The sequence below is a fragment of the Petaurus breviceps genome, unplaced genomic scaffold (genome assembly GCF_028583685.1).
Source record: "Petaurus breviceps papuanus isolate PSGF00001 unplaced genomic scaffold, PetGlider_PUasm1.0 37, whole genome shotgun sequence".
NCBI lineage: Eukaryota > Metazoa > Chordata > Mammalia > Diprotodontia > Petauridae > Petaurus > Petaurus breviceps.
In genome coordinates this window covers 105347266-105375111 of record NW_027186296.1, presented here as the reverse complement: position 1 = coordinate 105375111, position 27846 = coordinate 105347266, and the positions used below count along the sequence as shown (strand labels likewise).

The following is a 27846-nucleotide window of genomic DNA, read 5'->3' as shown; positions in this document are numbered from 1 at the left end:
AGATGTACAGAGAGAGAGAATAGAAGAGGGAAAGAGAGGAGAAGAGAGGTGGGAAGGGGAGGGGAAGGAAGGGGAGGAGAGGGGAGGGGAGAAATGGAGGGAGAGAAGTGCCACTCAGATGTTATCTGCTTGTCTTCAAAGCTGAAGGGCCAAGTGTCAGGTTAGGGGATGAAGAGCTGGGAGTGGATGGGGGCAGAGAAACTTTGGGGATTACAAAGACAATCTCAAGGACAGGAGCTAGGGAATGTGGGCCTCAGCTGACCAGTTTCTCAGATCCTGGAAAAGGGAGGAGGGAAAGACAAGGAGGCTTCAGGATGCCACCAAATAAGGACATTTACTAACTCTCCCCAATTCCTCTAAATGTCCTGGCAGGCAAACATTGGAATCACTGAAACTATAGGACCATGATGTGGTTTTGGAAGAAGAATTTTGACCAGATACCAAGCTGAACTAGATGGACAGGAGAAATTCACATTGAGAAATGAAGCCTCTCCTTCTTGTGCATTTTCCATTTCATTTCCTGATGTGCTTGTTTTTTCATTTTGCCACAGAGTTTTCCTAGGTAAAGGGGCACCTGTCCATCAAAGTCCTAGGTGTTAGAAAACAACATAACCAGCATGTTAAAATTGCTGTCCTCTGTCTTAACAGTCCCTTGGAGATCAGAGATCACAGCCTCCCTGTGTTTTCATAGGCTTTACCTAGGTTAACGGCTTACTAACCCACACTAACTCCCTAGTGAGCGATCCTGCAATGCCTTCAGAGGCCATTTCCTTGCCAAGCATTCCTTTTCAGTGAGAGTGCATTTTTCTTCTCTGGTAAACAATTCCTGGCTTATACAGAAAAGACAGTGCCCGTCCCTCCTCAGACACTCCACTTAGTGCTGAGATGATTCCAAGCTCAGAGGCGTCAGTCTGCACTATAAATTCTTTGATGAAATCTGAGCTACCCACAGCCCTAAAGAGGAGCAAAGATCTGGGAGGCCTAATGTTTTTTTTATCCCCTGCCCCCACCCACCCAATAGTCCCCCTTGAAAGGGAACAATCAGGCCTTCTAGACAAGATCTCTCCTTTCTTATGGGAATGTTGCTCAGAAATGATTACCTTTTTGTTCATAGGATTATAGTTTGAGAATCTTGAAAGGACCTTAGAAATTATTGAGTGCTGATGCTTCATTTTACAGATGAGGAGAGTAAGGAAAGCCCAGAGATTAAGGGACTTGCCCAGGGCCAGCTAATAAGTGTCAGAATAGGATTTAAACCCAAGTTATCCACTGCACCAGAGATGTTAAAATTGTGATTAGCTACCATTCCAAGTACAGACTGAACCAGATCAAAATGTAATTTGGAAATGTTGGGGAAAAAAATGAACAAAAATACAACATAGATAATGTGAGTTTGTGGTTTTCTAAGTCAATATAGGCCCCACAGGGGTTGGTTTCTATTTGAGTATGATACCACTGCACTACCCCACATTACTTCTTTTTTTTATCATTAAAGATAAGGAGTCAGCCTTGCCATAGCTCTGTCACAGGAGAAGTCCCAATCATAGCTGGGGAGTGCAGTAGTTATAAATTCCCCCATCTAATTTTTATAACCAGTTTCTGATAATAACAGTACTCTGACCACCAAGGAGCAAACAGAGGCAGGACACAGAGGTAGCTTGCTGTGTGTTAACTGATCAGTAAAAGTTCCCATTGCCCAGGGTCAGAAATTCCTACATTCCATTTCCATGAACGTCACGCTGGGAGCCAGGAAAGCTGAGGGTGCACAACAGCCTACCAGTAAGTCATTTCTGTGGACTGACTCTTCTCTCCCTTCCCTCACCCCACCCCGATCTGAACAGCACCAAACACGGAGGTAGCCAGGAGAGCTGGGACTCCACTTTCACATTCCTGTGGGCTCTAGGGAGTCTAAGCTTGCTGAGCTAGCAGCCAATTGCAGAGCTGTGGGATGAAAGGTAGAAGGTGAAGGACAACTTGTGTACACTCTTGTTGTCTCCCTGTCCATAGAGCTATAACTGGCAATTATGGTGCTAAGGGAAAAGACCTGCAGTGAAGAACTTCCACAAGACTGTCACTTTGCTATAAGAGGTGCCCCACCAAGGGAAAAAACCCCAGCAGGGTGGGGTTTATCTTCAGTGCAAGAAAATCTCATGATCTTACCTTGGTGGGCACAAGGAGCTGGCCATCACCTTCACTGCAATCAGAGCGAGGAGTTAAATCCTCCCCATTTGAGGATAATTGGGTGAGGGGATCCAATCAGCCTATTCCCAAAAGAGTCAATTCCCTCCTTCACCCCACAATTGCCTGAAGGAAGAGGCAGGTACAGCAGGTAGTAATGGCAGACATCTCCCTTTGCCCAGGGATACTATAATGTGCCTACTATGCCTTGGGCCAGTCATTTCCAAGCTGGTGTAGGATAAAATGGGAACAAGACCACCAAAGAGTTGCAGCCTGGAACTAGGAGAGGAGGAAAAGGTTTTGGGAGAGGCCATGAGGCTGGCAGGACCACAAATGAGGAATGTCTGGACGAGGGGAGAGAGAGGCCCCTTGTCAGGTAGATGTTGGGAAGCCTGGGAGAAATCTCCAGCTTCCCTACCTTAGTTATACCTCTGCCTGTCTTTTACCTCCAAGTGTTCATGTTAAAAAAAAAATAAGGAAACTGCAAATGGAATTCCTGAAGCTGGAAAGGCATCCACCATGAAATAAATTTGTAAACAGCCACTGGCAAGAGAAGAGAGAAATGGGTAACTACAAGCAAGCTTTTGGAAGGTCCATTCTGAGATTAATATAGAGAAGTGTGAATTGGATGGGGGAAAAATCCAACAATAATCTATATAGTGATTGGTGACTAATATTGTAAGGACAGAGACTATGCTAATGTGTTTAATGCTAATAGGAGTCAGGTTGTGGTTTCATTGGTATAGGAAACTCCCCATATGCTACAAATATTTGTTAAGGTTCTAATATGCACAAAGCACCATAGTGAACACAATAGTTCCAGTAAACACTGGAGAAGATGTAAGATTTTGACAAAACATGATACCTGCCCTTCTGGACTTTCCTGTCAAGTAAGAAGATCGCTAAATAGCTATCATGCCAAATAATGCATCAATGAATCAGAGATGTGCAAGTTAAAGGTTGTGCATGTTTGTGGAAGGAAAGGTCCCAATAGTTGGGATGTGTAAGGAAGGCTTCCTGGAGGAAATGATAATTTGGTTTTAAAAAAGGAAATGATATTGGGCTTTAAAGGAGGAGTAGTGATTCAACAGGTAGAAGGAAGAATATATTCTAGGTAGAGAAGAAGGCATCAGCAAAAGCTCAGAGCTGAGAAAATGTAGGGCATACATAGAGGACAGCAAGTGGTCCAGTATAGCCTAAGTGGATAGGAGAGGAGAGTATAGGAAAGGTTGGGTGGTGAATCCCTGACTCTGATTCTCTATCTTCCCCCCTTCCCCCATCCCCAGCACTTAGCAAGGAAATTTATTCCTAGAAGAGTCTCAATGAATGTTTACAGATGATGGGAATCATTTCTTCTGAGAAGAGAACAAAAGGTCACAAGTTTAATCTGCAAGGATAAAATTTTAAAACACATAAATTTCAGATGGTGGAGTTTTAAGCATTGGAAATTTTGAAAGAGTAAATTTGCATTGATATATTTTGTTTTTGAAAGGGGCACATTTCTCAATTTTGTCTTCCTTTTCCCCCTTCCTAGAGGGCCATTTTTATAATAAAGAATTAAAAATAGTTTAGCAAAATTAACCAACATACCAAAAAAGTCTAAAATTATAGGCAGTGGGTCCCTTATCTCTGAAAGATGGGTGTCGGGGTCATGCCTCCTCCTCACATCTCTTCTTTGAGACCAAACGTGGTCATAATAACTTTACAAAATTGTTTTGATATTTGTGATATTGTTGTCCTTTTCATTTATATTGTTGCCATTATATATATTCTTTTCCTCATTCTGTATGTTTCACTCTGCATCAGTTCATATAAGTCTTCCTATGCTTTTTGGTATTTTTCACATCCACTCTTCCTTCTAACACAGTAATATTCCATTCCACTCATTTGTTAGCTGGACAATTGCTTTGTTTCCAGTTTGTTAAGCACTGAAAATTGATTGAGGGAGTTAATGGTCTTTAAAAATATGCTAAATTATTAAACTGTTTCTATCCTTCAACCCAACAATCCTATTACTGGACATATACTCCAACAAGGTCAATCATAGAAATATTCAGAGAAACATGGAGAGACATGTATGAATTGATGCAGAGCAAAGAAAGCAAAGCCAGGCAAATAATAATATAGATGGAAATAGAATTAAAGTCAACATAACTCATTAATTTCAATGAACAATTGCAGTTGACTCTGGAGAACAGAAAACAAAACATATCCTTTTTCTCAGTAGAGAAGTAGAAGGCCCTGGATACAAAATGTTGCATACACCATAAGACATGGTTGCTTTGTTGGTTGTTTTTGCTTAACTGTTTTTCTTTGTTACATAGGAAAGTTCGATGAGGAGTGGGGGAAGTACATTGAGAAATGCCTATAATGAAAAAAAAATTACCAATATATATATATTCTATCTTCTCATCTGCCAGCGGTTACTTATTCCTAGAAGCAGTAGGACAGATTTGATGAATCTAAAGATTTTTTCTAGCCCTAGCTGATTCTTGAGGAATTCAAATTTACGATTTTCTCAAGTGTTTTGCCTTCGATTATAAAACTACAAATTAAACTGAGGAATTTTTTTACCAGTTCTCTTAAAGTTGAAGTCAAAAATTACATTTTTAATATATCTACTCTACCTTTAACAAATTGACTAAAAAGGTTAAATGGATTTTCTTTCTCTGTTTGCAGTCACAGAAGTACTTATCTCTCATCCCAAGTGGGTGCCACACGTAATTGGATGTGAGGTAATTCCAAAGTTGCATCAAAGCCTTTTCAGAGCGTTACTATGACAATCCGAGAGACTTTTTAAAAATAGCCCTGATACAAATGCAGTATCATCTCATTGCCCATGCAGTGAAACTTCATCTCATGAAGCAAATTTAGCTTTTCAGAAAGGAGGAAGCAAATCATTTTGCATTTACATGCTAAGTGATTTTTCACCCTCCTTTCCCCAGTTTCCATCCACAGTTGGGGTTTGCTAGTCTTGTTCACTGTAAAGTATTTTGATAGCTGAGAAAAAGTCTTCCTCTGCCCCCTTCCCCCTCCCCTCTCCTATCCCCACCCCCACCCTTTATGGCTCTGCCTTAATGAAGTTATGGAAATCAGTACAGGTCCCAGGCTCAATGGTCTAGCCTCCAAAGAAACCATTGTGTGGGAGAGTGAGAATTTTAATAAACAGTCGCTAACAAGACTGGGCTCTCTGCCATCACCACTCTGACACTGGCAAAGGACGAAGGGCTGATGAAAGTTTGATAGGCCATTACAGTATCTCTGAGCTTTGGGGAGCTCAAGTCTAAAGGAGTAGAATCGGTGCTTTAAATTTGGAAGGGACCTTCAAGGTCCTCTAGTTGGAATCAGGAAGACCCAGCTTGGAAACAAAACTCTGCTACCACCCATATGACCCTGGAAAGTTATTTTACCTCTCATATTATTTCATCTTCTGTAAAATGAGAATAGCAATCATACCTACCTCACAGGGTTGTTTTGCAGATCAAATGAGGTAATGTATGTGAAGTGCTCTAGAAATGTAAGCTATTTTTTTCTTTGCTTTTTGGAGAGGGGAAGGCAGGCCAATTAGGGTTAAGTGACTTGCCCAAGGTCACACGGCTAGTAAGTGTTAAGTGTCTGAGGCTGGATTTGAACTCAGGTCCTCCTGATTCCAGGGCTGGTGCTCTATTCACTGTGCCACCTAGCTGCCCTAATGTAAGCTATTATTATTCTACAAAGAAACTGAAGCCACCAAGATGTTAAGTGTCTTGTCGAGGGTCACTTAAGCAAGAAGTGGCAGAGCTCGGGATTCGAACTCAGCTCCTCTGATTTCAAATGAGGCATTCTTTCTATTGCACCAAATCACCTCCTGCCCCCAAGCTTTACTGTATGAATGGGAACTGTTTCTGTTTGCTGATTCATCAAACTTAGGAAATCAATCCATTTTAGGGTGAGAAGAATCCTTAACAATTAAGTCTTTCATTTTACAGATGGGGAAACTGAGGTCCAAAGAAGTGTAAAGTAGTACACCAATTCTTCCCTTTCCTTCAAGGCCACTTCAGGGACTGGGTCCGACGGAAAGCTTTTCCTGATGTCCACCAATCAGAAACTCCTTCCCCAACCTCTCATAATATTTTATTAGCACCTCATTCCCATTTGTAGCCACAAAACCCTCTGGGACGTGTGTTTCTTCCTAGTTTGAGAAGAGAGAAAACTAACGTGGGACTGGCCTTCAAAAAAAGGGGAGGGCAGAGATTTTTTTTTCCACATGTAGTGATGGTGGGGAGTTTGGGGAGGAGGAAGAAGGTTTTCAAGGAGAACAGTGATAGAAGAGGAGTGGTCCAAAGCAGCGGTGTGACCAGGGTGGCAGATGATTCCTTTCTGTAAGACAGTGATGACCTCCATCTGAACGGACAAGCTGGGAGGTGACCGTAGGTGTGTCGATCATGGAACAGGACATTTGAGAGAAGGAAGGCAGCTGAGAGATGCAATGGACGAACTTCACCTGATGAGCCAGTTTTATTTCTGTTCATGTTTTTCTTAAATTTATTCTGTTAAAGATTACATGGACCAGATTTTAATTTGATTCCTCATAAATCCTTGTGGTTGACTTCGTCCTTATCTTGCTTAGTTTCTCTTGCTTTATAGCATAAGGATGAAATGAGTGCCACACTGCAGAGAGGGATCTTCCCCAGACCACAGCTAGGAGTTACAACCCCAGCCCATTGTTACAGCTTTGTTTTCTTCACAGGGGACATAAACAAGAGCCATTTGATAGCTATCCTTCCAAATGCAGAATCACTATGAATTCAGATAAACCTACCTCACCAATCTACCTGTCCAGATTATATAACTTTTCTATTTACTAATAAAAACAAAATTATTCTGAACTTAAATACCAAAAAAAGAGTATTTCCATAATAAAGCAGAACACAAAAAGAGGATTGTGTAAAAAATTATGAATCTCCATTTCACGGTGCTTACTTTTTAAGAAGTGTAGAATAAACTCTACATAAACTTTCAAAATTGTCCTGCTTGTCTGTGCTCCCTCCTGAAATTCTCTCTGTTCTTATCAGTGTGTTTTTTAAAATGTTACGATGGCTCTCATGATTGGTAATTCCTCTCCCCCTCATGATCAATCTAGAGAAAGAAAAGGTGCTTTTGTCACTAATAAGAATAGTCAAGTAAAAGGAATCCACACAATGACTGTTACATGTTCAAAAATGTGTGTCTCCACCTTGTATTGATCACCTTTCAGTAGAGGGGTAACATGCTTCATTTTAGCTATGCCTTCTGGAGACATGGTTAGCCATTGCTTTGAACAGAGTCCTTAAGTCTTTCAAAGTTGTTTTCATTTACAATGTCCTTGTATAAAGTGTTCCCCTGATTATTATGTTCACTGTCCTCTGCATTAGTTCATACTACCTTGGATATTCTGAAATTATCTTTGGATGTTTCTTATAGCACCATAGTATTCTATTACATTAATATACAATTTACGCAACTATTCTTCAATTAACTAAGTAGAATCCCACTAGATTCTCATTCTTTTCTTTTTTCCTCCTTCCCAAACCTTCTCTCTACCCGCCCCCCCCTCCAGCCTCCTTTTCAGGATCTGGAAGTTTGTTTTACTTTCAACTATTTTCCCCTTTGCCCACCTCCACACCCAATTTTGTATTATAGTTATGCCGCCATGCTTTGTCTGACAGTAGGCATTTGGTGAATGTTGTATTATATTGTGTAGTGTTGTGCTGTGTTGTTGTTTTTTTTACTCAAGGTTATTTAACAAATCAGTAGCAAATCATCCAGAACTCTGGTCTCCTTATTCCTCCTTCATTCCTCTTTATTCTTCTATATATCATGTTGTCTTCTTTCTATCCAAACCCTGCCTTCACTTCAAGGGAATGGACGAAGTAAAGAGGCTAGAGGGAAAAGGGGATATTTCTGGAGTTCCCCTAAAGACTCCACTTCTCATCCTAAACCCTGGGATAAATGCACCATTTCCTTGGTACATATATCGTCTTTTGGGAATGAAGAAGGGAGACTAGGCAGGGACACTGTTACAATGCTGCCCAAACTGCCCTTCCTCACCTTCCCACAAGCAACACTTTCCATTTCCAGCTCTCTTCCAACTCCCTCACACTCAGGAAAATACCACGAAAATTCCTTTAATAATGTTTGTGTGGCTTTTGTGACTGTCATTTGTGTGACAAATGTCATGTGACCTGGGTTCACGTCAGACCCAGCTTAGCCAACTATCACTGGGAGCCAAGAGAAGTAGGTGGCCATTGGTTTGGAGAAGGTTAAGAGGCATGGCGAGGAGAAGGATTTGTTAACTGTGCCAGTGGACAAAAAAGTGTTTCCCAGACAGAACTTATTAGAATGAGTCTTGCTTTTTGATGTCAAGACATATACAGAGGAGTGAAGTGCTGACAGCAATCACAAACTTCTCCAGCTAGAAAGTGCTCATTAAAATGGAAGGAGTAGAGGTGGGTAGGTGGTGCAGTGAATAGAGCACCAGCCCTGGAGTCAGGAGGATCTGAGTTCAAATTCGGCTTCAGACACTTAACACAAAAAAACTAGCTGTGTGACCTTGGGCAAGTCATTTAACCCCAATTGCCCTACCTTCCCCCCTCCAAAAAGAAAAAAAAAATGGAAGGAAGACTGTGAAGAGGAAGAACTGGTCTAAATCCCAAATTTTTCCAGTGAAAGGTCATGTTGCCTCACCTGCCCACTAGACTGTAAGCTCCTTGAGGGCTGAGACTCGCTTTGTTTTTTCTTCTTTTTGTATCCCTAGCACTTAACACAGTGCCCGACACAGAAGACACTCAATGAATGTTTAGTGATCGATCGATCACTTCTGGGGCTGTGATACAATGTATATCACATAGCAGCATATCTAAGGCAGTTAAGTGGCAGAGTGGGCAGAATACTGTGCCTGGAGTCAGGAAGGTCTGAGTTCAGATTTGGCACTGTTTGTGTAACCCTGGACAAATCACATAACTTCAGTCTGCCTCAGTTTTTTTCATCTGCAAAATGGGGTACCTACCTTGCAGGGCTGTTGTAAGGGCCAAAGGAAATAATATTTGTAAAATTCTTAACTTAGTGCCTGACACATAGTAGGGATTTAATAAATGCTTATTCCCTCCTCTTTCCCCCTCTAAAGAATGAATAAATCAACAAAAACAAATTAGTACTACGGCTAATTAGTCATAAAGATGCTCATTGTAAACAATTCTCCAGAAACTTGAATAATATCTCTTATCTGTGCTGCTCCCAAATGCATCTTTCTAGTGGAATGTCTTTGGACATTCTCTGGATTTTTGGGATGTCTCTAATTTAGGAGGTTGGGATGACTTTCTCAGGAACCTCCAATTCATTCTGCCTGAAGCTTCCCCACAAGTTCCTGGGCTAGGTCTGCACAATGTTGCTTTCTTCCCTCCACACTGAGTGAAAGTCCCCTCAGTTCCTCCTAGGTGGTTGGGCCTCTTCCGCCTCTTCAGGCCAGTGGGATACCTGTCAGGCCAGTCCTGAGGCAAAGCTGTCTCTGAGAGGTAGGGAATACTTCATTAATTCCTTTGTTTTAGCCAGGGATTCCCAAACTCCCTGGCTCCAATCCGGATGTCTTGTCAAAACAAAAACAAACAAACAAACAAAAAACCAAAGGGAAAGAAGTGTAATTAAAGTTTCTCCTTTTATACCCCAGTTCTGCAGAACTCTGACTTTACAGGGGAATGTCCAGGCAACAAGAGCACGCCACTCTTTCCCCAGTTGTACTCTGGACCTCCTGCCCCGCCATAGCCATTCTTGTCTAACTGCCTGCTACTCTCCAAAGTCCTGTGTGCCTCTGAAAGAATGAATAGATGAACGTTAAATGACTACTATGTGCAATGGAGACAAAAATGCAAAACAAAGACAATCCCTGCCTTCAAGAAATCTACATTCTAAAAGAGGGACCTAACATATAGAGGGGAACAGTAGCCAGTGAAGGGAGTTTTGGTCTAGGGAATCATAGAAATGAAAAGTAAAACCCAAGGGCAGTCTTTAACACACCCATGACATTTTTAGGTAGGGAACTGGGTGGGGAGAAGCCAGAACAATCCTGTGTAGCTTCCTGTTACATTCATAATGACCCTGGGAGGTACACACAGTTTAAATAATATTATAATATATTTATCATTTAATATTATTATATTACTATTTATAATACATAATGCCTTAACATTTATAATAAGTATAATTAATTATTTATGCCATAATAGCATACCTATTTTACAGGTGAGGAAACAATTTCTCTCCTCAGAGAAGTTAAGAAATTTGTTCAAGGTCATATTGGGGACTAATATCTGGGTCTCAAGACTCCTAATTTATTGTTCATTCCAGTACAACTGCTTCTAACATATATCATTTGTAAAGCATTGACTAGTGGGAAAAATTCTTCCATTCAGAGCTTTCTCTAGGGTACAATAAATAGGGTGATAGCCCCAATCTATTGGCAGAGATTCAGAGAAGCAGCTGGTAGGAGGAATTAGATCTGCCCACCGATACTAAAAAAAACAAATCAACAACAGCTACCAAACTAAAAACCAAACCAAAAAATGTAGACTCATCAAAACACAATTAGCCCATAACCTGTCCCTCTCTTCCCTTCAGCAAGACAAAATTGGTAGACCTGCCTTTTTTCCTTCCACACACTTCCCTATTGTTGCATGTTTTATGATTTCTTTTCTCATTAAAGAATCCCTTTTGTTTTCACTTTAATTCAATTTCCTTGGATCTAGCAGTGTGCTAGTAAATGTTTAACCATAGGCTCTCTGGGAGGAAAAATGTAGGCATGACACATTTTTAACTTTAGCTACATAATCAAAATTTCTCCCTTCATTTTCTTAAGTCTAGATAACCAAGAAAATAACAAATCAAGTCCTGATTTGTATCATTTGCCAGTTTCTGAAGCGTAAATGCTCCTACCAAAAATTTAACAATCAACTCTGTAGCAGATTTCTTTTGGTTCCAGCACATGCTTGCCTGGATACATGGGCTAGGAGATGTATTGTGTTATTTGCCCTGGACCTTGAATTTCACTCCCTTCAGGACTTTACAAGTCCTTTGGAATCACATGTTTTTGCCTCACTACACTCATCCTTTGGCAGCTTTTCTGCACAATTTTCCAGCAGCCTCTTTCAAGAAAGCCTCTTTAGATATCATGTACCTACTATATACAGAACACTGTAATAGGTACTAGAGAAGATTCAAAGTTTAGATAAGGCGTTGTTCCTGCCCTCATGGAGCTTACAGTCTAGGAATTCAAAGCAACTAATTCAAAGTAACTAATCTCACCTTGTCCATTCATGATTGAGGAAATTGAGGGAATTGCTGGGATAGCAAGTGGTGTTGGGAACTGAGTGAACCCCACTGACACCCTCTCGGACTCAATTCTGGATCTAGCTCAGTTCCCTTTCTATTCGGTTTTAGGTCTAGTCCAATTTCTGTCTTGTGAGAAAATTGTGGGAGGTGAGAGAAAGCCTTATCACATTGTTTTAACTTAGCTCTGGACCACATCTACCTGCTGCTAAGAGACCCTTAACTAAGGAACTAGTTAAGGTTATGCTAACCAGAAATCCAGTCATCCAAAAACTGATGCAAGGAGTTTTCTCACAATGGTTCAACTCAAGCAACCCATGTATCTTATCTGAAAACTGGCCCTGTAGTGATCCGTCAGTTCTTATTTACATTTTCCTTTGACTGTTCACAGACATTGGGGGGTGGGGGTGGGAGTGGGACACTTCCTTTTCTGATTTCAGAGAATTACAACTCTTTGCTCTCCCCTCCCAATTTAGAAAGTTCCTAATCTTGTATCCTGGTTAATTGTTTCCTTTTAATCAATTGACCTTATTTGAGTAATTGTGTTTTAATGTATAAAAGTCTTCGTATTTAAGGGCCAGTCCTATGATGAAGAAGGGGCTTGATCCCGGTTTGTTAGGCACTTGGTACACATTGCTTAATAAATTGAAATTCTTTGTTTCCTCAGTCATTTCCTCTTTCACCTGCCACATGTCTCACAAACCCTGGTTAGTCCTAGAATGGGTTTACTATTACTTATTTGATTCCCTGATTCCATTTGAGTATGTGGAAAAGTGGGTTGGAGTCAGAAGACCTGGGTTTGAATTCCTTCACTGTTACTTTGGGCATGGTGTAGGTAAAGGGTGATCTTTCTGGGCCTCCTATTTTGTTATCTCGCAGATGAAAAGGCTTGAACTAGATAATATCTAAAGCCTGTTCCTGTTCTTGATCATATGAAATGGTAAGTAATTTTAAAACAGCGTGAGGATCTCGTTCTCTGGGAGGGATTTATTTAGTCCCCAACAGGTCATAAATTCAGACTCCAAAAGGAATAATTCACATCATTCCACTGCAAACATAGTTGAACCTTGGAAGAAATCAGCATGGCACAGTGGCCACATTGGCTAGATTTGGAGTCAAAGGATCTGGGTTCTCATTCTGATTCTGTTACATATTACCTCTGTGACTATTGTATGAATAACCAAACTCCTCTGTGCCTCAGTTTCCTTATCTTTAAGAGGAGGGTGTTGGAATGACCTCTAAGGTTCCTCCCAGCTCTAAATTTAGACCCTAATTTCTTTGCTGGCAACATAGATCATTGGAATCAGCTCAGAAAATATTTTTTAAAGGGTACAATTTTTATTTTATTTTTTTCAATACAGAGATTGAGAATCCCAATGTGCTATATTAGGTCCAGTGACAACATTAAGTTAAAATGCATAGCTGGATCCTTCTGAGTTCTTCTAATGATGGCACTCTATCATGTCATGGGGTCTTTTTAGCCCCAGACATCATTCTGGTTCAATAACTCTCAAGAGAATTCCAAACAGATATAGACAAGTGCCATCAGGAACTTAAGCCCTGTCCTCTAAAGCTGTTTACATGTCCTGAAGCCCCATTTCCCTTAAGGGAAGTGCTGATAAGTCTGCTTATCAGAAAGATGTTACTGTGAGTGTGATACATGGGGCATTTACATTTTCTTGATATGTTACTCACACAAAAGCTGGCCAGGAAGGGGAAAAAATGGAGAGATATGGTGCAATATCAACAGACAGCTGTCCCATGGGCACTTGATGGATCAGATGACTAGCATTGCTGAGCTATGTTGTCACTGCCAGTGGAATGGGCATCTCACATTTCCCCCTGATTCACATATTCAGTGTGGTTAGACTGCAATGCCCCTCCCTCCCTGTGCTTCCCTGACTCCCAGACACTGGGTCTGCAATGAACATTCACCTGCCTATGAGTTGACTGGTGGTGGGAGGAGCAAGGAGGTTATTTGGATTCCCAGGTTGGAAGATTATCTCACTCAGCCTTCCTCCTTCCATCATATATATAGGCCTAATTGGTTAGTGTGTCTCAGCAGAACTGACTTGGGGGTGTCATCTAGTAAGATTATTGTCCAAAAACCAAGGACTGGCAAAGATGATGCTGCTGAAGGTGGAAGAACTGGTAGGTAGAGATTTACATATATATGTATATATATATGTATATATTATTGAAAACCTGTTTTAGAATTCATGTAGACTAGAGACTCAGGTCTGGTTGCTAATGGGAAAAGAGTATGTCATTTTCTTTCATATATCTGAACCATATGTGAAAAGTTTATTATAATCTGATATGACATGTTATTGATTAGAAAATGGAGAATTTTGATAGTAAATTAGTGGGCATACTTTGAATTATGACTATCTCTTTTGATTTATTGCTGAAAGTCAAATGGTCATATTTATCAAAATATCTGAGAAGAAAGGATATACTTTTTAGAAGCCAAGGATATTGGGATGGATTAAATAATATAACATTTTTAAACCTTCTCAAAACTCAATGGTAAAAATGATAAAGAACTAGATTTATGAGTTTTTAATAATTGGGGAGCAAGTAGGAGGGAAACTTTGATTAAGCAAATGAAGAAGATATTTTTAAAACATGTCTACCTAAACTAATCCTTCATTTGCCCAGTACAGTGAAAAGGGATCACTTCATGACAACCTGAGAATATCTGTGGCTAGTCCTTTCATTAGAGTATTATAACTTGGAATCTAAGCCTGCCCTTTCTGCCAAGGTAGAATTTCCCCAGGGAATCAGCGGCTAGAGGAGAATTTAGCATCCTTCATGGGAGCTTACCTGAGACAAAGCCCTTTTGCCTTTGATCTTGCATTTCTCTTTGTAGGTGACAGGGAAGAAGGATGATGGCAGGGAGACCAGGGACTTCCTCCCAGAAGACTTCCAAAATGGAGAATATGAAGCTACTGTGACACTAGAGAAGCAAGAGGACCTGAAGACACTTCCAAGACACTCATTGATCTGGGAAAGTCAAACCTTACAAAATGAGAAACAGCGAGAGGCAGAGGTAAAAAAAAAATTTTGGTGGCATCTTGTGATTTCTTTTTCTGTCCTCCTAAATCTTAGCTGGGTGGAAATGGACCCAAGAAAATCATTACAAGCAGGGACACAGTGTGGTGTAGTGGAAGTTGTGCTGGGTCTGGAGTCTGAGCATCTAGGTTTGAATTCTGGTTCTGCTCCTTACTAGCTAGGTGACCTCGAAGGTCATTTTATCTTTTTAAGGCTCAGTTTGCCCATTTGTAAAAGGAGGGAGTTGAACTGGACAGTCTCTGAAGTCTCTATAACTTAAATCTCCTGCCTAAGATGGCACAAAATGTTTTGGAAAAAACCTCTTCGAAATGAGCAAATTAAGTGATTTGCCCAGGATCCAAAGCTAGATAGTGGCAGAGCCAGAGATGCATCTTGGTTTACTAGACTTCCTCGAATGGCTTTTTTTTCTCCCACCGCATCACACTTTGTGTACTGATGATAATAACTGTGAAGACCTGAGGTCTCTTTGCTATGAAAGTACCAACACTTAGTGTTCAGTCTGTTTCCATGCTTGCACAGACATGCAGAGTAAAATGGAAATAGAGGCAATTGTCTGAATAAGTCACGTTATTCAAAAGTAAATCAAAGAGAAAGTTATTCAAAGAGAAAGATTGGAAGCATCTCCGTCATAACCTAGTAGCAGCCTGACAAGACTATTGCCACGGGATCCCAAGTCAACCCTTACATTTTCTATTATCATATTGTATACAACAACAAAATGAAATGGAAAGGTAATAAGTCTTAGAGGCTAACTAATTCAAATCAAGGTGATGACTTTTTCCATGATTACATGTGTTTTGTCCATGAGAATGAGAGCCTAGATAATTGCTTTACTTTCTCTGAGTTGCTTGCCTGTGTAGAAAGCCAACCTACAGAATGGAGTTTTAAGTGTGAGTAATCTACTAGAAAAGAAGTAAAATGTGTAGTGAAAGGTAAATGTTAGAACCACAGGATCACATGACTTTCAAAGAACAGGTTATGGAATCATGGATTTAGAAGTGGGGGAAGGGGCACTGGAAATCATCCAGACTTATTCTCTCATTTTACAGATGAGTAAACTTGGGGGCAAGCATGATTAAATGACTTACCCAAGGTAACATTGCCAGTGAGCAGCAGAACAGGGATTCTAATCCAGGTCCTCAGCTACCGGGTCTCTATAGGTCTCTTTTCCAAATTATTTGAGATTTGTTTTTACTAGTGTCCATAGTTCTCTTAAAATGATTAAATCATGTGCAATAAAGGGAAAGAAAAGTGAGTTTCAGAGAATTCGTGGTGGAGCTGGAAGGGACCCAAAGGGACCCAACCACTTCAGTTCATAAGTCAATTGGAACAAAGAGAGGTTAAATGATTTGTCCAGAATCCTGCAGTTGGATGGAGACAGAGGCAGAGATGAAGCTTAGGTGGCTCAACTTCCTAAAACCATTTTTTTCCCTACCACATCACATTTTATGGGCTGATGATAACAACTGTGAAAGCCTGAGGTCTCTTTACCATGGAAGCACCAACATTTAGGGTTTAGGCTGTTTCCATACTTACACAGACAAGCAAAGTGAAATGGGGAACGGAAGCAATTGTCTGAATAAATCAAGTCCAGACTTGCTCTTCAATCTGAAATGTCTATATTAAGGAAAAATATGAAATACATAAATATATTTGAAATATATAAATAACTGCCCTTAGTCATTCACCTTCTGCATATAGAAATAGCCTAGAAAGGAAAGGGATCCTTAATCTGCAAGATATGAATTTAGATTTTTAAAATATTTTTGAAAATGATTTCAATAAAATTGGTTTACTTTATAATCTTATGTATTCTCTTTAATGAACCTAAAAACATTATTCTGAGAAGGGCTCCATAGGTCTCACCAGATGCCCAAATGAAACCAGGACTCCAAAAAGGTGAAGAACACCTGTCCTTAGGGCGCTCTCCACAAAAGGGTTACCAGAGTGTGCAATGTCAGGTTTTTTTGTTTTGTTTTGTTTTTCAGCTCAAGAAGAAAAAACTGGAACAGAGATCAAAGCTTGAAAATTTACAAGACCTTGAAACTATCATTCAACTCAAGAAAAGGAAAAAATACAAGAAAGTCAAAGTTCCCATTTTAAAGGAACCCGAACCAGAAATTATAGTAAGTCCTATAAGGATGTGAGAACTGTGGTCCAGTGTCCGAATGGTTGTTATGCTGATATAAGTCGTCTGTTCTTCCAAAGATACCCTCCATTCACACTATATATTTCTTTTGTGAATATAGTTATTTGCATATTTTTCCCCATTAAAATCAGAGCTCTTTGAGAGCAGGGCCCATATATTTGCCTTTCTTTGCATCCCACGGTGCTTAGCCTGGCACACAGTAAGTGCTTAATAAATGCTTGTTGACTGACTGACTGTTAGAGCAACTACACTAACATACATGCAATTGTCTTGGTCTTTAGACAGAACCTGTGGATGTGCAGAGCTTTCTGAAGGCTGCACTAGACAACAAGCTGCCAGTAATTGAAAAGTTCTTGTCTGACAAGAAAGATCCAGATGCATGTGATGAAGTAAGTCCTTGAGCTATGCTTTAATAAATCTGCTTCAAGGTCCTTTCTGTTTTCCCCAGATCTTGTCCTTTTTATGGTTTTTTTTTTTTTTTTGCTTTTTGGAGGGCAACTGGGTTAAGTGACTTGCCCAGGGTCACATGGCTAGTTTTTGTGTTAAGTGTCTGAGGCCAGATTTGAAATCAGGTCCTCCTGAGTCCAGGGCCAGTGCTCTATTCACTGCACCACCTAGCCACCTCCCTTTTTATGTTTCTGATGCTTCATCACAACCCTGCTGGGAAGCACCCCCAAATTTAGCAGTTGGAAACATTTGTCATCTGGGGAATAAATAACCCGATTGCATGGAACAACAAGCCCAAATCATGATCTTCTCCTTACACCATGCTCTGCTCCCATAGTCCTTAAGTCTTCCTTGCCTTTGTCTGACTTTTTAGAAATAGTTTAATGTTTCAAAAATTTATATTCTCTTGATGCCTTTGGTTTTTTCCATCACAGTCATTAACTACTGCTCTCCATAGGATATCCACTCAAGGAACCTTCCCTTTCTAACAAAGTAAAACAATTATATAGCAGAACTTTTTAAAAGTTCCTTTGGATGTGTGAAGAGGGAAAGATATCTATCATTTACATTATTCAGATCAATCAAGTCAACCACAGAAAAACATAGTTTAGGCATCATCTTTGCTTGTTTGAAAGGGATCTTTTGGATCAAAACACACTAATATTCCCCAGGAAGATAAATCTAAATACATGAAACAAAAGGTACTAGATCCCTTTTGCATGGTTCCAGAGGCAATGAGTCACTATGGATAGAGCAGTGTATCTGAACTCAGAAAGCCTGGAGTCTAGTCCTGGTTGCACTGTTTATTGGCTATGACTTTGACTAAGACCTTGAATCTGTCTGAGACTCAGTTTCTTCATTTGCAAAACTGAGATTATAGGACCATATATTTAGAGAAGGGAGGGACTACTGAGGTCAATTTATACTTGCACATGTCTACCTTGTGGCAGATCCTATATGTCTGAAATTTTATATGTATAATAACCCCAAAGAGCCATGTAAATGTAAATTATTTTATTTGCGAAAATTCTTCAAAACTTTGTATTTTGTGGCTATGAAATGAATCAGATGGATCTTTGAGCTCAGCTACAAAATTAATCTCCCATCTGACCTAGCCCTATTCCCCAGGTGGAAGGTAACTGTTTGATCTTTTATGACAAGTGCTGAGTAAACAATGAACTTACAACATACAATAAAAGAAAAACTCCAAAATCTAAGTGTCTCTGAACCTTTTAAATTTGCATGCCACACTACAGACCTCAACACCTTTGTTATATGCCTGATAGACAGCTGTACTGAGAGTTTGCTATGGAACTTTAGCAAACCTGATATCAACGTATTAAGTACTAGAAATCCTAAGAGTTAAGCAACCTGTTACTTCGAGGAGGAAGGAATGGATTTCTGCAGAGCTTTCATATTTATTGCCACCCTTCTTTTGCTCTTTGTCTTTTTTCAATAGTACAAACGGACAGCTCTTCACCGAGCATGCTCCCAAGGACATTTGGCCATTGTGGAAAAGTTATTGAATGCTGGAGCCCAAATTGAATTCCGTGATATGGTAAATATTTTCCTTCCTTCTTTCCTTCCTTCCTTCCTTCCTTCCTTCCTTCCTTCCTTCCTTCCTTCCTTTCTTCCTTCCTTCCTTCCTTCCTTCCTTCCTTCCTTTCTTCCTTCCTTCCTTCCCTTCACTTCCTTCCCTCCCTTCACTTCCTTCTTTCTTTCCCTTCTTTATCTTCCTTCCTTCTTTCTTTTTCTCCTTTCTTCCTAAGCTGAAAAGGACCGCAGCAGTTTTCTAGTTCAACGTCCTTATTTTATAGATGAGGGAAATCGAAGACCAGGGATGTTCAAGCCTTGTCCAAGGAAGCATAGCTTTAAACTTAGGAAAGATGAATAGAGTACTTGACAGTTAAGAAAAAAACAAGGCACAATGAAAAATCTGGCTGAAAGGACTGAGAAAATTGAGAAAGGTCAGATCATAAAGAAGGGAACTCCTCTACAGAAAGAAAAAAAGGACAGTGGCTGAAAGTAGTCATGGGGAATATATTTTCCCTTTGCTCTGAACAGGAAGGGAAGGGTTATACAAGGGACAGAGGGGGAATCTGTTTTTGAACAGGGTCCATTATGGTCATTGTGGTCTGGGTGCTGTGTCATAATTGAGTCAGTAGCACTTTGGAGAAAAAATAGTCAATTTGTCCCTTTCAGTACCCTTTCACTGCCCTCTCATAGCATACAACCTCACTCTATATATCCATGATGACATGGTGTCAGCAGCATACAGGGGCTTTACACCCATATGTGTGCATGTGCCTGCTGCATCAGTGAGATTCTGAAATTCAGTGTGGGCTAAATAGTGGGTTTATGGAAAGTGCCCCCTCTAAAGGCCTCAGTAACTGAATGACTGATTTCCACAAAGATTCATATGCCTTATATATTTGCTCAATAAATGAGAGAATATATTCTTCAAAACAAGTTTAATTTGGGAATATGTAACAAAGGGTAGGGCATGGGGGTGGAGGAAGCAGATTGTTTTTATAAAAAAGATCTCTACATTCAATTTTAAGCCAAACATAGAGAATTATAAATAAATAGATAAACAAATGAAAAGCAAAAGCCACTGGCATCTGGGTCCCTACATGGGATTTGGACAGAAACACTACCACCAGGGGCAAGTGAGACTCTGAAAGACAAAATCTCATTAAATTTAGCTGCCTTGGTGGAAGCTTCTATTAATATGTATAGCATGCAGTAACTGTAAATTGTAGGTCCAGAAGTTATCAACATCCATGACTACTGAAAATTGTATCCACGGATTGATTGGGTGAAAGAATGAGCAGGCACAATGTGTCAGATTGGAATTAAGATCTGTTCTAGCTTCTACTGTGTTTTAGCTACCACTTCTGGGAGGGCATACTCTGCCTGCTTAGGTATCACTAACATTAATTAAGAGCCTGTAGGTTGTTCAGATATGCAGAAATAGAAGAGATTCCTATCCAGCAGAATGTTAGGTGTCCACGACAAAAAGAATACAACCTGAAGCACCTTGGGGCCACAGATGCTGTCTCCCTGGACGCCAACCTCTGTCCCCCATCACTCATGCTGTCACTGATTTTTAGGGGCTATGTCCCACCTGTCCTAGCGTATGGCTTTCTAGTATATATCATCTCATATTCTATTACTTTCTTGATGTAGCTTGAGTCTACTGCTGTTCACTGGGCATGTCGTGGTGGGAACCTGGATGTTCTGAAGTTTTTGCTAAACAAAGGAGCAAACGTCAATGCTCGAGATAAGGTAAAATTCCTTGTTGGTTTAGCAGTGGAAACCCCATACTACTTAAATGAAAATCCCATCGTCAATTTTGCCTCCTCTTTCCAACTATGGTAGGCTAGTGACTGACAGGAAGATAGTGTGGATTCTTTTCTTACTATGTGTCTCTGACTGTCCACTCTTATGATTCTCTAGCTGCTCAGCACACCTCTGCATGTGACTGTGAGGACAGGCCGGTATGAGTGTGCGGAACACCTCATTGCATGTGAAGCTGACCTTAATGCCAGAGACCGGGTAAGTCAAAGGGGTTGAAATTCTGCCTCCAGACCTTGGATTTCCTAACTGCACTTGGGTAAAGCTTTGTTGCATCCTTTCTTTATCTTGTTTATTCTATTTCTTTTAGGAAGGAGACACACCTCTGCATGATGCTGTCAGGATGAACCGTTACAAAATGATAAGACTGCTGATTATCTATGGAGCAAATCTCAATGCCAAGAACTGCGTGAGTACTTAGCAGTCAGCTCCATCATTTGCCAAATGTCCCTATCTACTGAAGTCCTTTAATCAGGACTGGGACTGGGGGTAGAGCAGAGTAGGAAGTCACCTAGCCTGTAACACACGGGTTTGGCATGTTTGGGGGTGAGGTGGGGAGTAGGGAAAGAACAATTAAGGATACTTTTCAATATTACTTTTTATGTAAAAGTATACTTTTTAATGCCTTTGGATCTTCTCTATGACATGTAGGCATTTTGTTTTATGATATATCAAGTAACATGGAGTTTTAGCCACATAACATACTTTTAAACATTTATAAAAGCTCAAAGCTTCTACCTAATAATAACACAGAAAAGGCACAATTTTCACATTTTTCCTAGGGTGCATGAATGCTTTGTCCTTCCTGGCTCTGCCCTAAATACAGCTTCAAAAAAATTCACATAGCTACATGTTTTAGGGGGGTTTGCGACTCTCTTAAGAGAGTGGATAGTCTTTTCTAAAATCACCAATGGTTTCCATAGTGACAGTGGAAGAAAACTTCGGTCAGTTGGCCAGAGATAGGAAAAACTTCCATCTGTGTTAAGTAAATCCTCCATTTGATAGTTAGATGACTTTTAATTTGCTCAACAAAAGAATAGCTCTGTAATGCAAAACCCTGTTCTTGGAATACAGTGACTGCTTCCCAGTCAAAGTCGCTTCCTTTCTATGCAAAATATTTCCTTCCCAACTCTAAGTTTGGACTTCTAGACAAGAGAGCAATCAGAAGCATTCACTTTCACAGTAAGACACATGAGTCACTGAAATACAGCCTGCCTTGAGCACCAACAGCTGAGTTAAGCCCAAGGGGCATTTAGAGAGGTAGCTACCCCTCCAATTCCTGCTCCCTTCCTGAAATATTCGAAACTTTTAGAATGGAGAGCAGAGCAATGATGCAATGAATTCCAGTTAATGTTGACATCAAAGTTAGATAGTTTAGGTACCATCCTTCCTGTCGCCCTCCTCTTGCTGCCTGCCACCAGCTCCCCCAGAACTTTTTTCAAGTCATTCTTTTGTCTATATTTTGAGAGAACTGCCATAACCCTTAACTTCAATTTGCCTCCAGGCACCACTTAAAGCATTCCATTAGCAGGATAATTAAAAAAAACAGCACTGAAAAAACCCCAATTCTGTGAATTATTTTAAGAGGACAAATCCTCTTATAATGTAAAAAACAAACAAACCCAAAACCCACTATTCCCCCTCTTTGAGTTAAGTATACTTTCCTCCACAAATATTTTATTAATTTCATGTCTGAGTTGTGTATATAATCATCCCTCCTTCCATTTCCCTGACACCAAGCAACACTGAACATCCATTGTGTGCTTAGAATCACCTTCTCTAAAAGTAAATATAATTTATTCATTCTACATGTATTAGGTACTGGCTGTATACAATACATTGTGCAACACAAATTACATGTTTCTTCTGCTTTATTTTGTATTGTGGTTATTTGTATATGTGCCATATTCCTTGTAAGCTCCATTAGGAAAAGGTCTTATTTTTGTATCTACTTGAGAATCTATGGCAGTGCTTGGTATGCAGGAGAGACTTCATAAATTAATGCTTGTTGAAGCAAGGATAAATAAGTATGATCTCTGCCCTTAAACCTAGATGTCAAAATGCCACCTAGAAAAGAAATATTGAAAATGGAGGATGTAATATTTCTATAAGATAAAATTTCATTTTAAAATGACCTAGATTTAAAATTTTTGGTCCTTTGCAAACTATAAATCCTGAGGCAGGTGTACATAAAAAGGGAATACTGAGACCAAGTTTATATAGATTTATTTGTGCAAAATAAATGGAATGATTCTACCTCTGAGCTACCCTTTCATACTCATTATCTCTAATTAGTACAATTAATTAAAAATAACATGCCTTAAATGCAGTATTTATCAAAAACATTTTACATTTCCTAAACCACAGGTATACCTCACTTTACATAATGCATTTATTCCATCTGGAAAAGTTATGTGAAAATCACCTTTTTGAAAATCAAAACATTTCTAAGTGGACTTGAAGAACACCCTATTATCAGTGAATCTTTTGGTAGAACAGATAATCCTTTTATCACACGAATAACCACCTTTCCTTTGACAAGTCTGGTAAAACTTAGGGACCCCTCCTCAAAATGTTTTTTAAATGCAGAAAATAAAACACATAAAACCAAATACATAAAAATAAAAATATAGTGCAAGTGTATTGCAATACATTTTTTAAAATGTTTTTTAAAAATAAGTTCACTAGCCAGGCATGGTGACACACTCCTATAATTCCAGCTACTAAGGAGGCTGAGAAAAAAAATATATAGATGTTCTGGGATAGATTCTAACCTTTCAAAGTTGATATCATGCTGGAAGATCATACTCTCCTGCCAGCCTTCTCTAGGTTGTTCTCAGAGACATGTCCCTGGGTTGCATGAGTCACAACTTTCACAAAGTATGGCATTTATTAGATTCTTATCTATTTTATTAAATTTAGACTTTCTTAAAGTAAGGTTCATCCTTTACATGTGGGCCTAGAAATAGCAGGACTAGAAAAATGCTTCCCCCTCCCCTTTTTTCTAGTAGCAGAAATAAAAACATGATCTGTGAACTGCAGAATAAGAGCAAATTTCAAAATGTATGTATGTAATTGACAAGTCCAAAATAATTTGAGATGGATTAACCTATTTTGACACTAGTGTGTGAACCCTCAAAAGAAAAAGAGAAGAAACAGTCCAGCAGATCTCTTTCTTAATGTTGCCTAAGTGGCTTGGAGGAGTTCAGAAGTACTGTCCTGGGCACCTAGTTTACAGTAAAGGAATCATGTACACATATGGGACCACGAGGCTGACCATCATTAGCTGTAGAAGACCACGAAAAACGTGCAAAGGATCTCTACTGTGCATAATCCATTGCTGTATTTAAACAACAAACAAATCTTGTAGCTGTGAATTTATCTGTTCTTTCCACCTGTAAGTAAAATGTTCCTTTCTCTTATGAACAGGATGGGAAAACCCCAATGGATCTCGTTCTTCAGTGGCAGAATGGTACGAAGGCGATCTTTGACAGTCTTAAAGAGAACTCGTACAAAACCTCTCGCATAGCCACATTCTAAAGGAGCCGACAGTTGTCAGACGGTCGAGGGTTTGAGGGTGGGGCGGAGACGCCCCAGGAAACCTGCTTCACCTTACATATCTAGTTCTAAAGCAGTGTTTAGTGAAAGTGCTAAAAGGTGAAAAAGATGCACAATTTGGGAAAAAAAAACAGACATGTAAAAATTCCATTTAGTTCAATGTGAATTTGCTTTATTTATTTTCCTTATTTATTCCTATTTATTTATTAGGTTGCTAGTGAGAGCCACAGATTTCAAGATCACTGCTTTGCCGATCAAAGCTTAATTATTGTGTAAAATTTCCAGAGAGTTCCGGTACATAGTTGCTAAATCTAATTAGCCAGCGGCATTACAAACGCCCATTGATATTAGACAGTGGCCATTTTCCTGGCCAACATGAGTGTAAGGAACTTCAAGGCGGGCATTGTGGTCTGTTTTCTCTCCTGAAGTTTTGCTGCTGGCGCTAAATTCAGCAAAATGACAGTGAAAGGAGGCTGGTTGAAAAGAGAAAGGAAAGTGATTAAAGTCTGAGAATATTCAAAGTCAAGTATGCCGTTTTGCTCCTTGGACTGGACTGACTGGTATTCTGACTAAGCCCAGGGAATCTGTAGTGAGATCAGGGGAGTGTTGTATTCAGAGAGATTGTTATGAATGTGAGTGTCAGGCAGGGGAAGGGAACAAAGCCAACGTGTCGCATTACACAGGGAATGCAACACAAACCTAGAGAGTATGCACCCAAGCTGTAAATGTGTAAATTTCTATTGCTTTGTATGTACATTTTGTACTCGTAATTACCACAATAAACTTGAATGCTCTTGTAAAATCCTAGTCTGAGCTCCTTATTAACCCGGAAAAAACCAGGCTGCAAAGGACATCCCTGAGAACTGGAGGCAATCTCCTTCCCCAGTCTTTCAATCTAACAGGCTTGGCTTGAGAATGACAATGACTCAAAGCAGCCTCAGAGCTGGGTAGCAGGAGGGCGGCATCTAGTGGTAAGGAAAGAGAATGACCGGGGGGAAAAATCTTGCTGTGGGTCATATTTAAAAAGGAATAACTCAACAGTACGGAGGAACATGCAAGAGACATAACCTGGCATGTAAAATCTGAAGAGAAACATACTGTTGGATTTATCCTATTTAGAGTGTATGAAGCTACACTGGACATTAAAATATATGGAATAAAATGTTTTAGCTTGGATTTGGAGTTAGGTTCTTAGTTCAAATCTCTTATTTGGCAAATAAGGAAACTGAGACCCACAGTGCTTTTAAAAAAGGTCTTGCCTGAGGCTAGTAGCAAAGCTGGGATTCAAACCCATGTCCTCTGACTCCAAAACAATACTCTTTTTAGTGTACCCATGATACTTACAGAAAGGGCTTTGATATCTTTTGTTCTACAGTCCAAATTTCTTCAGTTAAAAAAAAATACTGATACATTTTGACCTATCAATCACTTCCTAATAAAACTGCCTCTGCATAGCACTTCTCCCACACCCAAAATAAAGAGAAAACACTAAGCAACTGTGACCAATAGCACATGTAACTTTCAATTCTTACATGTGATTTTACCATTTAACAGAAAACATGAATGTGTTCAAGCTTCAGTCATCTGGAACTAACACTACCATATTTGACCTGAATTCTGTTTTCTTCTAGTGGGATACAAAGAGTTGGACTTTCAAGTAAATAATAGCTTTCTTTTTCATTTACACTTGAAAATTTCCATGGACTATTCACTCTACTTATTCCTAAGTTTGGACTCATTTAGGAAGCACAGGATAATCACTAAGTCTTCTACTGTTAGAGCCAGGACAAGACCATGAGTTAGAAGACCTAGATTCCAGTCCTCTCTTACATCCTTTTCCCACCCTGTCTCCTTGTTTGCAGAATGAAAGGATTGTACCATATATTCTCTAATGTCATTTCTAGCACTAGAATTCTAGGATATTTTCCAGCGATTATTGATAATACTCTCGCTTCAGCCTCTTTTGGTTCATTTCATAATTTTCCCCCCAATAAATACATTAATTTGCATAATTAATCCATAAAGTAGTCTAGCAAAAAAAAAATAATCTTGAGGACATCACTTAGTTAACCTTAATTTTAAATGGCCTCCCTGGGCAATTTCCACATGTCTGGCAAACTGATTTTGCCAAGATGCACATTCTTACCAATATCTCTAAAGTATAACACTTTCAGATGCATCAGTGCAGAACTATGGGCACAGGTAGGGTTTGTGTTTGCAACTTAAAAGGTTTGAAGAGTGTTACTCTTGGTATAAAAAAGAATTGTGCGTTGAATAAATTTGGAGGATCATGAGCACTGAAACAAGGGAAGATTATTTTTAATGGGAGGGGAAAGGAAGCATTGTTTTCAGTCTTGTCTTCTTTAGATGCATAGATTTTCTAATTCAACTGAGCAGAAAATTTAGGCCCAAAACCAATCAATACCAATTTTCAAGATTGCTAATTATGTAGTTCTTTATTTATGAAACAGCTCATGCTTTCAGCATACAAGGAAAAAGCCCTGAATTATTCTAATAGCGATATTCCCAAAATGAAAGAAGCCGTTTGTATAGCAACACAATGGAGAGAAATAATAAATGGAAAGGAATGAGAAGACGATTAGATTTGTAAGCTTCTTGTTATGTCAAATGCTCATTTGGGAGGTTTCTCCGAATACAACCAACTCTCAATTATTTAGATTTATTATCTCTAACTTGTGAATAGCTGTCCATCTACCTCAACAAATATTTATTTGATGCCTACTGTACTCTATCATTAAGAAAGATACAAACATGAACAAGGCAACCTTTGTGCTCATGGGGCTTATTAGCCCCAGGGCAGATTAGACCAAAATACAAGGCATACCACAAGAAAGGTATAAACTAACTGCTATTAGACTTTGAGGGGACAAAGGCACATCCCAGTTCACCAGTTCAAGGGTCATGCTGGGTTTAATGTAGCAGGTGGAACCAGAAATAGGTCTAAAGGACAGGTAGGATTTTGATAGCTGAACAACTGAGGCAGAAGAAAGCCCAAGTGAAAATGCAGAGGGAAGAAAGGACCTGGTGTGCTTTGGTAAACATCAAGTAATGTGGTTTGGCCAGATTAAAGGCAATGAAGAGCCATTCAAAGTTCCCAGCAAGGGAATGGCTGGGTTAGAACTGATTTAGGAGAATAATCTTGCAGTGGTATGAGAGCTTGCCAGGGTGCAGAAATTAGAGACTAATTAGGCTAATATTAGTTCAGGGCTCTGTGCTGGGCCCTCTCCTCTTCATCTTCTATGCTATTTTGCTTGGTGATCTCATCAGCTCTTGTGGTTTCAATTTCAATTATCATCTCTCTACCGATAATTCTCAGATTTAATCAGATCTGACCCCTCTCCTAACTCTCACATCTCCAACAACCTACTAAGTAGGATATCTCCAGTTGGATGACTGTTGAAGAGGATGCTCCCTTCTTCCCATTTTTCCTATTATTTTTGCAGGTGACCTACCAGTTACCAAGGCTGGCAGCCTATGTGCCATATATGACTCACTCTTACTCCCTCCCCACTCCATATTCAATCAGTTGCCAACTCCTGATAATCCTATCTTTGTAACATCTCTCCTGACACTGCCACTATCCCAGAGAAGGCTTTCATCATCTCACATTCGGGCAATAGCCTTCTGACTGGTCTCTCTGCCTCCTCCTTCCCTAGTCCATCCTTCACTCAGGTATCAAAGTGGTCTTCCCAAAGCAAAGATTGGACCATGTCATCCCCTCC

The 27846-nt window shown here is 39.7% G+C and overlaps 1 protein-coding gene across 1 annotated transcript in view; it reads left to right on the top strand.

Moving 5' to 3' along the window:
- Positions 1-24905, top strand: part of ANKRD1 (ankyrin repeat domain 1) — a 392615-nt gene extending 367710 nt beyond the window's left edge. The window contains exons 2-10 of the mRNA XM_069099204.1: positions 13578-13668; positions 14390-14569; positions 16581-16718; positions 17023-17130; positions 18648-18746; positions 20378-20476; positions 20648-20746; positions 20856-20954; positions 23975-24905. Of these exons, the coding sequence (XP_068955305.1) occupies positions 13642-13668; positions 14390-14569; positions 16581-16718; positions 17023-17130; positions 18648-18746; positions 20378-20476; positions 20648-20746; positions 20856-20954; positions 23975-24085 (960 nt within the window). The 5' untranslated portion in view covers positions 13578-13641 and the 3' untranslated portion in view covers positions 24086-24905. The remainder of the gene's footprint in view (positions 1-13577; positions 13669-14389; positions 14570-16580; positions 16719-17022; positions 17131-18647; positions 18747-20377; positions 20477-20647; positions 20747-20855; positions 20955-23974) is intronic.
- The last annotated feature ends 2941 nt before the right edge of the window (positions 24906-27846 follow it).